Source organism: Caretta caretta, chromosome 7 (genome assembly GCF_965140235.1).
Source record: "Caretta caretta isolate rCarCar2 chromosome 7, rCarCar1.hap1, whole genome shotgun sequence".
NCBI lineage: Eukaryota > Metazoa > Chordata > Testudines > Cheloniidae > Caretta > Caretta caretta.
In genome coordinates, this window is record NC_134212.1 from 91,667,314 (window position 1) to 91,683,463 (window position 16,150).

The 16,150-nt window shown below is 44.2% G+C and overlaps 1 protein-coding gene across 1 annotated transcript in view; it reads left to right on the top strand.

The window, feature by feature from the left end:
- The window catches only part of LOC125639648 (lipase member M), a 37,546-nt gene that overhangs the window by 17,170 nt on the left and 4,226 nt on the right, over positions 1-16,150 (top strand). Inside the window, exons 4-7 of the mRNA XM_048857195.2 lie at positions 1,045-1,154; positions 6,118-6,254; positions 9,642-9,782; positions 11,970-12,041. Coding sequence (XP_048713152.1) covers positions 1,045-1,154; positions 6,118-6,254; positions 9,642-9,782; positions 11,970-12,041 — 460 coding nt within the window. The remainder of the gene's footprint in view (positions 1-1,044; positions 1,155-6,117; positions 6,255-9,641; positions 9,783-11,969; positions 12,042-16,150) is intronic.

The following is a 16,150-nucleotide window of genomic DNA, read 5'->3' on the forward strand; positions in this document are numbered from 1 at the left end:
CCCGGTTTGTGAGCAGCAGGTCAAGAAAAGCTCCCCCCCAGTTGGTTCCTCCAGCACTTGCACCAGGAAATTGTCCCCTACATTTTCCAAAAACTTCCTGGATTGTCTATGCACTGCTGTATTGCTCTCCCAGCAGATATCAGGAAAATTAAAGTCACCCATGAGAACCAGGGCGTGCGATCTAGTAGCTTCTGCAAGTTGCCGGAAGAAAGCCTCATCCACCTCATCCCCCTGGTCCGGTGGTCTATAGCAGACTCCCACCACTACATCACCCTTGTTGCTCACGCTTCTAAACTTAATCCAGAGACACTCAGGTTTTTCTGCAGTTTCATACCGGAGCTCTGAGCAGTCATACTGCTCCCTTACAAACAATGCAACTCCCCCACCTTTTCTGCCCTGCCTGTCCTTCCTGAACAGCTTATATCCATCCATGACAGTACTCCAGTCATGTGAGTTATCCCACCAAGTCTCTGTTATTCCAATCACGTCATAATTCCTTGACATCACCAGGACCTCCAGTTCTCCCTGCTTGTTTCCAAGGCTTTGTGCATTTGTATATAGGCACTTGAGATAACCTGCTGATCGCCCCCCATTCTCAGTATGAGGTAGGAGCCCTCCCCTCACAGACGTTCCTGCCTGTGCTTCCTCCCGGTATCCTGCTTTCCCACTTACCTCAGGGCTTTGGTCTCCTTCCCCCGGTGAACCTAGTTTAAAGCCCTCCTCACTAGGTTAGCCAGCCTGCTCACAAAGATGCTCTTCCCTCTTTGTTAGGTGGAGCCCGTCTCTGCCCAGCACTCCTCCTTCATGGAACACCATCCCATGGTCAAAGAATCCAAAGCCTTCTCTCCGACACCACCTGCGTAGCCATTCGTTGACTTCCACGATTCAACGGTCCCTACCCCGGCCTTTTCCTTCCACGGGGAGGACATTGAACAGTTTCTGTTTTACTTAGCTAACAAACTTGAGATTTACTAATGTGCATTCTAATGTAGTTGAGACTATGGTAATTAATGCATGTAAGCCTTTTGTGTTTCCTCTCTGTAGTTTTGATGAGATGGGTAAATATGACATTCCAGCAGTTCTCTACTTTGCCATGAATAAAACGGAACAAAAGCAGCTGTACTATGTTGCCCATTCAGAGGGCACAACTTTAGGTAGGTGAAGGAATGCAAGCTGGTATACCATAGCATCCTATTTACATCCCAGCAGGATGTGGACTTCGGTTATTAACTCCCTTTCTCCCTAGCTTAAAAGTTAAAGATAGAAATACTTTCTAAACTGAAATTGTCAACGTTTGGATAACTTTTCTCAGAACAATTTTTGTGTGTCTGAACTAAGTAAACAAATTGGTTCCTGACATCCTTTTAGACTTTCTTGGTAAGGTTTGTTGATATCAAACAATTATTTAGAAGGTGGTCACTGTGAAAGCTTGCCTGGTGTCTTTGGTTATTATAGCTTTGCCAGCTCCTGCAATTTTATCACAAGCCTCACAATATTTGTTGCCATCTCCTGCAGTCAATGCTGTGTGACAAAGTTCCTCCTCTGCCTCAGTGGGTCCTGCGCTTATTGGTGGATTTGCTTGCCTCAGTGATTCACAGCAGCCCTCAGTTTGGCCATTCTTGCTAGTGGCTCAAACCTGCCATCCACTCAGCTAACCTCATCACTGGCCAGCATGGGGGAAACGGAGAACAATCCCCGCAGTTTCTGGGTCCCACCTAGTGGGTCAGGGCGGATCCCTTTCCAGTTTAGACCTTCCCTTCTGGTGTTTCTCACAGACCAGGTTCGACTCCTCCTGTGTCCGATCAGGAGTTGGGGGGATGCGAGGGAACCCAGGCCCACCCTCTACTCTGGGTTCCAGCCCAGGGCCCTGTGGATAGCAGCTGTCCACAATGTTCCCTGTATCAGCTGCGTGACAGCTACAACTTCCTGGGCTACTTCCCCATTGCCTTCCCCCCAGCACCTTCTTTATCCTCACTGCGGTATCTTCCTCCTGAAGCCTGATCACACTTGAACTCTTCACTCCTCCAGCAGCACACCTTCTCACTTTCTGCTCCTGGCACGACCCCCTACTAACTGTTGGGAGGTCCTTTTTAAACCAGGCATCCTGATTAGCCTAACTGCCATAATTGAATCCAGAAAGTTCTTAATTGGCTACAGGTGTCTTGATTAGCTTGCCAGTCTTAATTGGTTCTGGCAGGTTCCTGATTGCTCTAGGGCAGCACCTGCTCTGGTCACTCAGGGAACAGAAAACTGTTCATCCAGTGGCCAATATATTTGCCTTCTACCAGACTCCTGTGTCCTCCGTCCATTCATGCCTCCGGGCGGAGTTCCTCTGGGCGGCGTCCACCGACTCCCTTGACGCCTTTGAGGAGCGGTGGGCGCTGTCCGGAGTTCTCTGCTCGGTGTCCCCGTCCGGTTCCCTTCGTTTGACCCTTTGACCGCACTCCCGTCCCTGTTTTTCATTAGTTGTCCCCCGTAATTAGTTGGCTCTCCAGGCCCTGTGGATCTCCCCCTTAGGCTGGGGGGGGCTCCTTTCGTAGTGGACGAGCTCCGCCCGCCCACTCCCTGGATCCCAATAGGACCAGACTCCTGTGTCCTCCGTCCATTCATGCCTCCGGGCGGAGTTCCTCTGGGCGGCGTCCACCGACTCCCTTGACGCCTTTGAGGAGCGGTGGGCGCTGTCCGGAGTTCTCTGCTCGGTGTCCCCGTCCGGTTCCCTTCGTTTGACCCTTTGACCGCACTCCCGTCCCTGTTTTTCATTAGTTGTCCCCCGTAACTAGTTGGTTCTCCAGGCCCTGTGGATCTCCCCCTTAGGCTGGGGGGGGGCTCCTTTGTAGTGGACGAGCTCCGCCCGCCCACTTCCTGGATCCCAATAGACCAGACTCCTGTGTCCTCCGTCCATTCACGCCTCCGGGCGGAGTTCCTCTGGGCGGCGTCCACCGACTCCCTTGACGCCTTTGAGGAGCGGTGGGCGCTGTCCGGGGTTCTCTGCTCGGTGTCCCTGTCCGGTTCCCTTCGTTTGACCCTTTGACTGCACTCCCGTCCCTGTTATTCATTAGTTGTCCTCCGTAATTAGTTGGCTCTCCAGGCCCTCTGGATCTCCCCCTTAGGCTGGGGGGGGCTCCTTTCGTAGTGGACGAGCTCTGCCCGCCCACTTCCTGGATCCCAATAGACCAGACTCCTGTGTCCTCCGTCCATTCACGCCTCCGGGCGGAGTTCCTCTGGGCGGCGTCCACTGACTCCCTTGACGCCTTTGAGGAGCGGTGGGCGCTGTCCGGAGTTCTCTGCTCAGTGTCCCTGTCCAGTTCCCTTCGTTTGACCATTTGACCGCACTCCCGTCCCTGTTTTTCATTAGTTGTCCCCCGTAACTAGTTGGCTCTCCAGGCCCTGTGGATCTCCCCCTTAGGCTGGGGGGGGGCTCCTTTGTAGTGGACGAGCTCCGCCCGCCCACGTCCTGGATCCCAATAGGACCAGACTCCTGTGTCCTCCGTCCATTCACGCCTCCGGGCGGAGTTCCTCTGGGCGGCGTCCACTGACTCCCTTGATGCCTTTGAGGAGTGGTGGGCGCTGTCCGGAGTTCTCTGCTCGGTGTCCCCGTCCGGTTCCCTTCGTTTGACCTTTGACCGCACTCCCGTCCCTGTTTTTCATTAGTTGTCCCCCGTAACTAGTTGGCTCTCCAGGCCCTGTGGATCTCCCCCTTAGGCTGGGGGGGGATCCTTTTGTAGTGGACGAGCTCCGCCCGCCCACTTCCTGGATCCCAATAGGACCAGACTCCTGTGTCCTCCGTCCATTCACGCCTCCGGGCGGAGTTCCTCTGGGCGTCATCCACTGACTCCCTTGATGCCTTTGAGGAGCAGTGGGCGCTGTCTGGGGTTCTCTGCTCGGTGTCCCCATCCAGTTCCCTTCATTTGACCCTTTGACCGCACTCCCGTCCCTGTTTTTCATTAGTTGTCCCCCGTAACTAGTTGGCTCTCCAGGCCCTGTGGATCTCCCCCTTAGGCTGGGGGGAGCTCCTTTCGTAGTGGACGAGCTCTGCCCGCCCACTTCCTGGATCCCAATAGACCAGACTCCTGTGTCCTCCGTCCATTCACGCCTCCGGGCGGAGTTCCTCTGGGCGTCGTCCACTGACTCCCTTGACGCCTTTGAGGAGCAGTGGGCGCTGTCTGGGGTTCTCTGCTCAGTGTCCCCATCCAGTTCCCTTCATTTGACCCTTTGACCGCACTCCCGTCCCTGTTTTTCATTAGTTGTCCCCCGTAATTATTTGGCTTCCCAGGTCCTGTGGATCCCCCCCTTAGGCTGGCGGGGGTATCCTTTAGTAGTGGACGAGCTTCGCCCGCCCACTTCCTGGATCCCAATAAGACCAGACTCCTGTATCCACCGTCCGTTCACACCTCTGGGCAGAGTTCCTCTGGGCGTCGTCCACTGACTCCCTTGATGCCTTTGAGGAGCAGTGGGCGCTGTCTGGGGTTCTCTGCTCGGTGTCCCCATCCAGTTCCCTTCGTTTGACCCTTTGACCGCACTCCTGTCCCTGTTGTTCATTAGTTGTTCCCCGTAGTTATTTGGTTTTCCAGGTCCTGTGGACCCCCCTCTTAGGCTGGCGGGGGGGATCCTTTAGCAGTGGATCCCAATAAGACCAGACTCCTGTATCCCACTACTCATGTTTTGGAGAGAAGATTAAAAACACAAACTCTTGCAGCTCAAACACCAGAAGACAAATAAAAAGAACCTAAACATTATTTAATTTCAAGCCAATCTTATTATTTTAGTGGGGCCTGATGCAGCATTTTTGTGTGCTTGGTATTGGCTATTCTGCTATTTAAAAACAAATTGCTGGTATTATAGCCACTAAATCAGTATTTACAAATTGTTTACTACATATACCGTGAGTACAGAAAGTCAACTCAGTCCCTAGTGTATGAATACAATGAGGGATTTGATTCATTTGCAGTCACTTGAGGGTTCCTGGTTTACCCATAGGATCTGTTGGTGACAGTGGGATGGGGGATATAGGCTGGTATGCCATGTTGCACCATTGCCATTTGAAAAAAGTGGGGAAAAGACAAAAAATGGTGGTTGGGAGCAGGAAGCCTGTTACCACTTCTTGCATAATATCCTTTTCCCCTTTTTCCTCCTCGAGTCAGAACAGTATTAGGCTCTAAGACAAAAGTGATAAAACATGCATTTAGGCTGGGATTTTCAAAGGCATAAATAGAAGTTAAGCACCCATCTCCGCTAGGCACCTTTGAAAATCCCAGCCTTAGAATACAAATAGTACCATATATCTTCTATACATAGGCATTGTTAAGGCCATTTTAATTGCTTCTTAAAACGCTGTGCAATTACTCACAGTACAGTGTATTTCTTTTTTCTCTGAACATTTGCCTGCCCTTGTGAATTTAAGTCACAGTTTTAATAGTCTTTTAAATATAGTTTTGAATGTGAACAATTAATTTACAACCCTATAAATAGTGCTTTAGAAACTGGGCATCATAAAACTCAGAAAATATTTTATGGGAATTTTGGAAACTTGATAGGAAAGATTCTGGAATCATCAAGAAATCTGGTTAATAGAAAATTTGGTTCTACACCAAAACAAGTTGAAACTATAATCTGACTCTTGGCCACCTGAATCCATCTGAACAATACCCCAAAACTTAATTTTTCCCAATGAAGACTAAATGGAGATTTAGGATGAACATTTTGCTGTGATAATATGGAATCATAGGGCTGTAAGGGACCTCGACAAGTCATCAAGTACAGCCCCCTGTACTTGAGGCAGGACCAAGTAAACCTAGATCATCCCTGACAGTTATTTGTTAAACCAGTTCTTATGAACCTCCAATGATGGGGATTTCTCAAGCTCCTTTGGAAGCCTATTCCAGAGTTCAACAACTCTTATAGTTAGGAATTTTTTCCTAATCTCAAACCTAAATCTCCCTTGCTTCAGATTCATTACTTTTTGTCCTACTTCAGTGAGCATGGAGAACAATTATATAGCATTTGAATAGATAAAAGGCTACTTATACATTTTAACCTTCAGTTTGCTGCATGGTAACTATTTATTTTAATTATGGATGATTTCTTTGCAATAATACAAAATAATTTGTATTTTCTTAGGTTTCATAGCATTTTCCATTAGGCCAGACTTGGCTCAAAGAATAAAAATGTTCTTTGCCTTGGGGCCGGTAGCCACAATTACATTTGCCAAAAGCCCTCTGGTAAAGTTTGTGAGTCTTCCTGAAACACTGCTCAAGGTATGTCATTCCTCCACCTATAGGGCCAGATTGTTGGCTTCAACTCCACCTGATCTGCTCTGCCTAAAAGCAGAGGGGAATCCTTGGGTGGTGCAGAGCTGCTGTGTACCCCGTACTCCCTTTCTACTGGGGGGCATGTCAGGGGCTAAAAGAGTTAGGTGGGACTGGGAAGTAAACTCAGCAAAGCTGAGAATCTGGCCCTGAATATTTGATTATTCAGATAGTTCTATGATGGACTTGGAGCTGCTCTATGATGATTTATGAATACTGCATGTTGGCCTAGTTATTGGGGTGTTTTCTGAATGACTATATTTCTTTAACTCAACAAGAGTCTGTGTGGAAAAACAGGAAGGAAAGAAAAGAATGGCTCAAGACAATTCACCCCTCAACAAACACTCAAGAGTTGTTCGGAGACAGTGGCAGTCCTATTGGCTCTAAGGATTTTACTTCGATTGCCTTCTGAGCCTAGAAGAACAAAAGAACTATAGCATGTTTAAAAAGTGACCTTTTCTCAAGAAAGAAGTAATAGGGGAACAAGGACCCTACTGGGACCCTGGAACACAGGACACTGGCCTGCCTACTTACCATCGCAGGATGGCAAGCCTGTACATAAGATAGATATGCTTAGAGACGGTTTTAAAATCATTTTTCTCTAAAAGCCTTATTCTTACTGCAAAATAAATAAATCCTTCTGTCTAATAAGGCTGGTCACTGTACATCACCAATCAAAGACTCCTGAAGGGAAGAATTGCAGGTGCCCAAATCCAGTCAGAACCACTGGATACCCATGGTTGATATGCAGAGGACTGTAGCCCAGAGCCAAGTCTAAGAGTGGGAAAATTGTAAAATTATGTCCCAAGACAGAAAAAAGTCATGAGACCTGAAAGCTGAAGGGTGCACCCAGAGAGACCGGACATGGGACAGAGGTGTAGCTAGTCCTACAGCCATGACAATTTCTTAGAATTCTATTTCCTGTTTATGGAGGCAGGTAAAAGTTACACAGGAACGGCTCCTGGGGCCCCATGAGAACTGCCCCCTTTGGCCAGCATGTACATACATACTAACTCAATGTATACTAGTATTTTATATGCAAAGCAAACCTGAGAATTATCAGATTGGAAGTGATTTCAAAGGAATCACTACCACAACACTGGTGTGGGCTTGAACTATGGACTATCATGGAAGTGCTGGTTGAGGTTCTGTAGTTAAGACTGAGTTGAGATTTAAATTTAAAACCAGCATTCAACCACTTTGCTACAGATGAAGACTGCAGAATATCCTCCTCAAAATGACAGCTCTTGTTTTTTGAGTACAATATGAATTTTCTGAGAATTTAAAAGTAAATCCTTGAATTTTGAGTTTAAAATTAATTTTTTGTCCCAAATGATCTTAATAATAGAATAATGCAGATACTTCAGACTTCCCAGATAGTTAAAAAATCACTGAAATCTCATAACCTCATTGAAGCTGGTGGCTACAGTGTCTCTCTCTCTCCCCCACCCCCCCCACCCCCCTTTAAGATGATAGAAACAGTTAAGGTCTGTTGTGAAGTAATTGTGAGCTCTACCCAAAACACATCCAAAGCCACTCAGGAATTTGAACTTGCCAGGTATTGTCTGAATTTGTGAGTGTGAGTGTGTGTGAGAGAGAGAAGCAGAGAAGCACACAGAAACAAATAGAGAAGGAAGCTCCAGACACAGCTTGGACAAGCATAGCATGTAGCCCCAAGAGAAGTCTAGAAAGAGTTTTTGGAGGGGGTTATGGAGAAAAGGGGCTTATGGCTGTGAGCAAGGAGACTATCTTGTGTATCTTGGGTTCTCTTGTGTTCAGAGAAACATAACTTTTTATATTCTTTGTAAATAAACTAGATTGCATCAAAGCCCCTCGACTCTATCATAAATTTCTCCTCCCAAATTTTTGCTAACCACTAGGATCAAAAGGGTTTGTGTGGTCCTTTAAGAAATGTAGCATCTGAGTCAGATTGCTTTTCTTCCAAATGATCTTAATAACAGAATAATGCAGACTCTTCAGACTTTTCATATAGTTAGAATTATTGAAATCTCCTACACTGGCTACATTTGAAGACCTTTTTTAGTATAATTGGTCATTTTTTGCCATAATACATCATAACTGAAAGTTTCTCCTTTAGCAGAGGCTGACTAATTTTCTACTTCACCGCATGACCTGAAGCTGGGATGTATGTGTGCAGAGGAATGGAGTGGCGGGGGAGGAATAGTGTGGGGGTGTGCATACAGAGGAATGTAGATAACCCAGTGTGGATGAAAATGGCCGTTATGCCCTGGCTGCTTTCTGCTGCTCCAGAAAAAAAGCAGTCAGAGGCTATCAATGAATCTGGCCCTAAATGTTAAAATAAAGATTTAAGGTTGATACTTCATTCTTCAAATTGGTAGAAATGTACATCATAACATTTTCTTTGGTTTTCTTGTGTGTGTTCATGTGTGAAATATTTAACAACTTAAAAACCCAAGGAAATTCCTAGATAAAAACTTGTTAAACTGGAGTTATGTTGAGAGGACATATCAGTAGCTTAAGGTAAAAACATTATAAGGTTGCTGTAATTATCCCATAAACAAGCTTTACAAACTATAAGTCCCATTCCCTCCACCTCCCCACCCCAAAAATAGTACAATGTGTCTTGAAAATCAATATAATCTAATCTGGGAAAACAAACACTATGATGGACGAACCATAAATACATAGTTATTGCATGGCATCACTACATGGCAGAGCAGTTTGTGTGCCTTAAATTTGCATTTCTCTACCTTAACATGTTTGCATTTCTCTAAAGTGTAGCCTGAATTCTGAATTTCCTGGACTTGAAAATCTTGTTTTGGGGATAATTACAACATCTCTGAAATATTTTTACCTTTAAATTATTGCTCTCAGCCTTAACTCCAGTTTAGTATATTTTTTTCTGTGAATTCTGTCTGATTAATTATATTGTTAGGGCAGAGTAGAGAAGCTTGTATGCTGTATCTGTTCTGTGGCTAAAGAACATCAGACTCCAAGGCTCTCTGTCTCACATGCTCCTTTAGAACTACAGCAATGAGAGGACACAGAGTAAGACTTTGCATATGGTGAGTGTTAGTGGCAATGAAGAAGACTGCTGTATTCTGTAACCAGGCTTACAACCAACTGAAATATATTCTGAAACAGAGGTCATTGACTTGGGAATGGATAGAGAATTTCCTTCATGATTATCACTCAGTAAACTAAGAAAGGTCAGGATTACAACTGAAGTATTACAGGATGTCAGAGGGTTTCATCAAGCTCTGAATACTTAGCTCATATTCAAGAGTAAAGTGGCAACATATCTGTATGAAATGGAACTGTAATGAGACAGCTACTGAATAATTTTCTTTTCAGACTGTATTTGGAACTAAAGGAGTCTTTCATCAGAGTGAACATCTGCAAAAGCCTCTTACCCTATTGTGTACCAAGCTGGATAAGTTTTGTGCATATGTCCTCTCTTTTGTGGCTGGGCATAATGAGCAAAACTTAAATATGGTAAGTATGGACCAGGCTATTTAAAACAAATACTGCTCAAATAATTTCTGAGGTAAATAGCATTTGTGCCCTGTGTGTGTGGCACATAGCTACTTTCATGTGGGGAAATATATGCATAGTACTTGGCTTAACTCAGTGATGTTCTGAGGGAGTAAGAGCTTCTTGGTGACTTTGACCAATGCCAAGGTGGCTTTTAACTAGTGATGGAATCAACCAGAACACTAGGTTCAAACCTTCCAAAGCAGGTGGGGGTGAGAGTCTGAATCCAATCCTGGATCCAGATTTCACAAATGTCTCTATCTGGTTGATACAAGCTTCTGGGTCTGAACACCACTTACCAACTGCAAGGTGTTAAAGATTCAGAGCCAATTTGGCAACAGGGCCATTCTCTAATTTTAACCCATGAATGACGTGCATAATACTTGCTATCTTTTCTTAATCTAAGATTCATTTTACCTTTATCCTGTCTATCCATGGGCTCATTCTTGCCCTCAGACTACATGGCCATGCAGGAGGAGGAGGGGGGAAGAAGCTCTCCATCCCATTCTGCTTGTGTGGCATCTTAGTCTTGCTTGGATCATGTGTGTAAGGCACAAGGGTGAGAAGAAGGTTCTGGGTCTGCATGCCCAATGCTTTCTTCCCTTCATGAGCTAGTGGCTAAGGAGGTGTGTGGAGTGGGTGGAACCATAGTTCCATGCTCCATCCCTGCATATACCAGCCAGCTGAGCTATATGGGGGCAGGGGTAGGGCAAATGTACTGTGCCCTGAAGGAAGCAGGAAGAAACTGTGACTCTCCAAAGTTTACTGTAACTAAACTCATATTAAGAATTAAACATTGTTCTCTTGCCGTAAGGCTAATAATCAGAATTTATCAGACTATAAGAGTGAAGTAGCACTCCATTTCCCAGAGGTACTTCTGACAATTGGAAGCTTGTTTTAGTCTAAATAGATACTGTGGGCCATATCCTGCCATTGATTATTCAGTAGAGCTCTTTGTAGATTTCTGTAGGGGCTTCTGTTCAGAAATGGGTGGTATGGCATGGCCTGAAGTTTGCAAACTGATTTGGATTCACCATCTTTGTCCTCCTTTGCTTTTTGTTAAACTGAGACTAAACAATTAATTAAAGAAGTTTTATCTAATTGTAAGAAAAATATCCAGTTTTTAATCAGTGATAGTATGTCAGATTTTTCTAACAATTGAGAATCATGGTAGTGTCTTAAAGCCAAATTATAAAATAAACCCTACCAAGGTCTGCTCTGACCTAAAACATTTAATAAGTTCAATATAAAAAATTAACCACAGAAAGATGTGATAGCGATTTAAAACAGCCATTTCAGGAAAGGTCTAGCCTTTCTAAATGGTGCAGCTAAACAATTAATGCTTTTTCTGACATTGGGTATATCAGTAATGTGACTCTCAATTCAGAACCAAATTTGATGGAAAATATAAGTTATTGTCTCACAATATTAAGTAATTGTCTTTGAGTGTACTAATATAGCTAGAAAAATATATATGTAAAAATTATTTTTCTTCCTTGTTTGTGGAAAAAGTAAAACACATAGTTAATTAAGTCTTTGTTATTAAATATACATGTATATGGGATTTTTTATGAGGTCAGGCATGTACCTGGTTTGAAAACTCTAGTTTTTATAGTCATTTAAAATTATTTTTATCACAGAAACTGTGTTTATTCAGTAATAGTGACTTCACATAACAGGGACTCCCTCTAGTGGCCAAAATGCCACCTGTAAATTCTTAGCATTAAGCCAATTATTTTGTAGACTTGTTTGTAAGTTCCCTGTTTTTATATCTTAAGGGTAACGTGTTCTAGTCCTTTTTCATGCAATGGTAAAACTGGTGCTTTCTAGCTTTAGAAAGCTGGGAGTGTGGGTTTGCCTTCTTCTGCAGTGTGTGGCATGGGTCACTTGCTGGTATAAATTAGAGTAAATATGGGTGGATTCTCTTGTAACTTGAAGTCTTTAAACCCTGATTTGAGGACTTCAGAAACTCAGCCAGAGGTTATGGGTCTATTACAGGAGTGAGGTGGGTGAGGTTCTGTAGCCAATAACGTGCAGGAGGTCAGACGAGATGATCATGATGGTCCCTTCTGGCCTTAAAGTCTGTGAGTCTGAATCTAACCAAATGGATCCCACGTTGATAACAATTAGTAAATGTTTTCTTTTCAGAGTCGGTTAGCCATGTACATCGGACATTCACCTGCTGGAACATCTGTACAAAATGGCTTACATTGGCGCCAGGTATTTCATGTAGTATAAGTGTACTTGATACTCTGAAACAAAGTCAGGGCTACTGTGCTAGGCGTAGATCCATAAAGGTACGTAGGTGCCTAAGATCCAATGTTAGGCTCCTCTGTGATCCAAAGAACTCCTGCTTAGCTGCTGCCTGACCCTGTCGAAGTCTAAACTCACTCAGCACCTAAATCTTTGGTGTGAAAGTTTCCTATGCATGTATGTTGCTGTCTCTGGGTATGCATGTGGCTTCCTCATTATAGGTGCCTGGATGCCTATCTGCCATGTAGACTACAGAGTAAGCCACAAATGGGGAAGATGTTCACCTACCTGTGTTGCCTGCAGGGCCTGATCCAGTGGACAAGCTCAGAGGCTGCCTGTTGGATCAGGTTCTGTTCCAAAACTGGGTGAAGAGGTAATGCCCACCTTCTAACTCAGTGGTTGGAACATTCACTCGGGCCTGATCGGGGGGAAAGGGTTTAAACAGGAGAGTGCTCTAACAGCTGGGCAATGGGATAGTCTGCTGTGGGTCTCTCTCAGTCTCTCCTGTTGAAGTTCTTCCCATGAAAGTCATTGGAGCAGGGGGAGTAGATCCTCGGTCTCCCACCTCACAGCTGCTTGCTCTAACCACCAGGCTACAGAGTTATTCTCACTCTCTTTGTGCCTGTCTTTAAGTATCAGGGGGTAGCTGTGTTAGTCTGTATCTACAAAAACAACAAGGAGCTGGGGGTGGCTGGCTCATTACAAAAGAAGCTTTGCCACTCCTGGAATTGACACCTCCTCATCTATTATTGGGAGTGGACTACATCCACCCTGATCGAATCGGCCCTGCCAACACTGGTTCTCCACTTGTGGGGTAACTCCCTTCTCTCCATGTGTCATTATATAATGCCTGCACCTGTAATTTTCACTCCATGCATCTGAAGAAATGGTTTTTACCCACGAAAGCTGATGCCCAAATAAATCTCTTAGTCTTTAAGGTGCCCTTGGACTCCTTTGTTCTCTTTAAGTAGTTATCCATAGTGGAACAGTTTCAACAGGAGAGACTGAGGAAGTCCCCATTAGAGAACCCTCCTGAGAGGTAGGAGACCCCATTGAAATGCTCCTGCCCCCTCAGGCAGAGGGGGGAACTGAACCTGGGGTTCCTACATGACAAGTGAGTTCCTATCCAAAGTGAGCACCACCATCTGCTAGGTTTGGTGTGGAACAAAGCAGGCACCTAACATTCTCACAAGAAATGACTCAGACACCTAAGCTTCCTGATTCCAGGCAGTGGCTTCCCAGCTGTGAATCGCAAGCAGAAATAGGCTGGATTTAGGTGTCTATCTCTGAGAGAGGAGTGGGGCTTAGAACCCACCTCTTCCATTGGCTAACTTAGGCGGCTCCCTGGCTAATGTTCTGGCTTTTGTGGATCACATTCTTAGAAGCCTGCTCCTCACATTCCTTGCATAGGAGCAGAAGACGCCTAACTCAGGCTACATGGTTCATGGTGTTGTTCCAGTGATTTTCTAGGAACTTAACAGTTAGGTGTTACATCACCAAAGTTCCTTTGTGGATCCAGGCCTTAGAGACTTGCCCAACTTGTCTTATCACACATTGTCATTTACTTTTGCTAGACAGAGTGTTGTTTATCACAACAATTTTCACAAAAGCCTTAACCCCTTGATATCAGGTACTGAGATTTCTTTATGACACATTATGCACTTAGGAATTGGACAGTCGGGTCAGGAGCTTGCAGGCTTAGTTTTTTATAGTTAAAAACATTTTTATTTGAAAGGTGTATAAGTGAAATAGAGCATATTACATGTAATTTGAAGGTGTTAAGGTCCTAGGTGTCTAATTCTCACTGATTTCAAATATCTGTAAAAATCTGGCCCTAAGTCACTTGTGAAAATGAGACTTGGGGTTCCTAAGTCACTTAGGTGCTTTAACATTTTTTACCCGTGCTCTCACCATTACCTGACCGAGATTGATCGTGTACCAGTTGAAAGTCAGTGGTGCAGGATTCAGCCTATTATGCATAGAAGAAGGCTGGCACATTCTAAAGATTTTGATCTGAAACTGCGAATAAATATCCTTGTTTTCCTCTATTACAAATAATAGAATTTAGGTGTAATGTACTGTGCTCCTTATGTGATCTTTGGCTTTTCATTAAAAATTGATGTCAGCTGGAATGCCATTAATATACATTACCAGAATTTAAACCTTAAACCTAAAATGAAGAGGTAACAACATTGCTGTAGGATCAGACTGATAATTTCTTGAATTTTCTCTTAAAAATGGCAAAATCTTTTAAAACAATCTCCATAAGGTCAGTAAGAACTTAAATGGGTCAGTACAAGGAATTTTGATAAAATCGTGTTACATATCTTGTCTCTCAAATAGAAATACAAATAGTTAGTGACCTTGCCTAATCAAAGAGGCCATGATTCTGCCACCCTTAAGAATCATAGACTTTAAGGTCAGAAGGGACCATTATGATCATCTAGTCTGACCTCCTGCACAACACAGGCCACAGAATCTCACCCACCCACTCCTGTAACAAACCTCTAACCTATGTCTGAGCTATTGAAGTCCTCAAATTGTGATGTAAAGACTTTGAGGTGCAGAGAATCCTCCAGCAAGTGACCCATGCCCCACACTGCAGAGGAAGGCGAAAAACCCCAAGGCCCTTTGCCAATCTGCCCTGGAGGAAAATTCCTTCCTGACCCCAATATGGTGATCAGCTAAACCCTGAGCATGTGGGCAAGACTCACCAGCCAGACACCCAGGAAAGAATTCTCTGTAGTAACTCAGATCCCACCCCATCTAACATCCCATCACAGGTCATTGGGCATATCTACTGCTAATAGTTGAAGATCAATTAATTGCCAAAATTAGGCTATCCCATCATATCATCCCTTCCATAAACTTATCAAGCTTAGTCTTGAAGCCAGATATGTCTTTTGCCCCCACTGCTTCCCTTGGAAGGCTGTTCCAGAACTTCACTCCTTTGATGGTTAGAAACCTTCATCTAATTTCAAGTCTAAACTTCCTGGTGGCCAGTTTATATCCATTTGTTCTTGTGTCCACATTGGTACTGAGCTTAAATAATTCTTCTCCCTCCGTGGTATTTATCCCTCTGATATATTTATAGAGAGCAATCATATCTCCCCTCAGCCTTCTTTTGGGTAGGCTAAACAAGCCAAGCTCTTTGAGTCTCCTTTCATAAGACAGGTTTTCTATTCCTCGGATCATCCTAGTAGCCCTTCTCTGTACCTGCTGAAGTCTGAATTCATCTTTCCTAAAATATGGGAGATCAGAACTGCACACAATATTCCAGATGAGGTCTCACCACTGCCTTGTATAATGGTACTAACACCTCCTTATCTTTTCTGGAAATACCTCGCCTGATGCATCCCAAGACCGCATTAGCTTTTTTCATGGCCACATCATATTGGCGGCTCATAGTCATCCTGTGATCAACCAATAGTCTGAGGTCCTTCTCCTCCCCTGTTACTTCCAAGTGATGCGTCCCCAGTTTATAACAAAAATTCTTGTTATTAATCTCTAAATGCATGACCTTGCACTTTTCACTATTAAATTTCATCCTATTACTATTACTCCAGTTTACAAGGTCATCCAGATCTTCCTGTAGGATATCCTGGTCCTTCTCTGTATTGGCAATACCTCCCAGCTTTGTGCTATCTGCAAACTTTATTAGCACATTACTGCTTTTTGTGCCAAGGTCAGTAATAAAAAGATTAAATAAGATTGGTCCCAAAACCTATCCCTGAGGAACTCCACTAGTAACCTCCTTCCACACCTTTCAGTGTGACCTGTTGTAGTCTCTCCTTTAACCAGTTCCTTATCCACCTTTCAATTTTCATATTGATCCCCATCTTTTCCAATTTAACTAATAATTCCCCATGTGGAATCATATCAAATGCCTTACTGAAATCGAGGTAAATTAGATCCACTGCATTTGTCCAAAAAATGTTACCTTCTCAAAGAAGGAGATCAGGTTGGTTTGACACTATCTACCTTTTGTAAAACCATGTTGTATTTTGTTCCGGTTACCATTGACCTCAATGTCCTTAACTACTTTCTCCTTCAAAAATTTTTCCAAGACCTTGCAT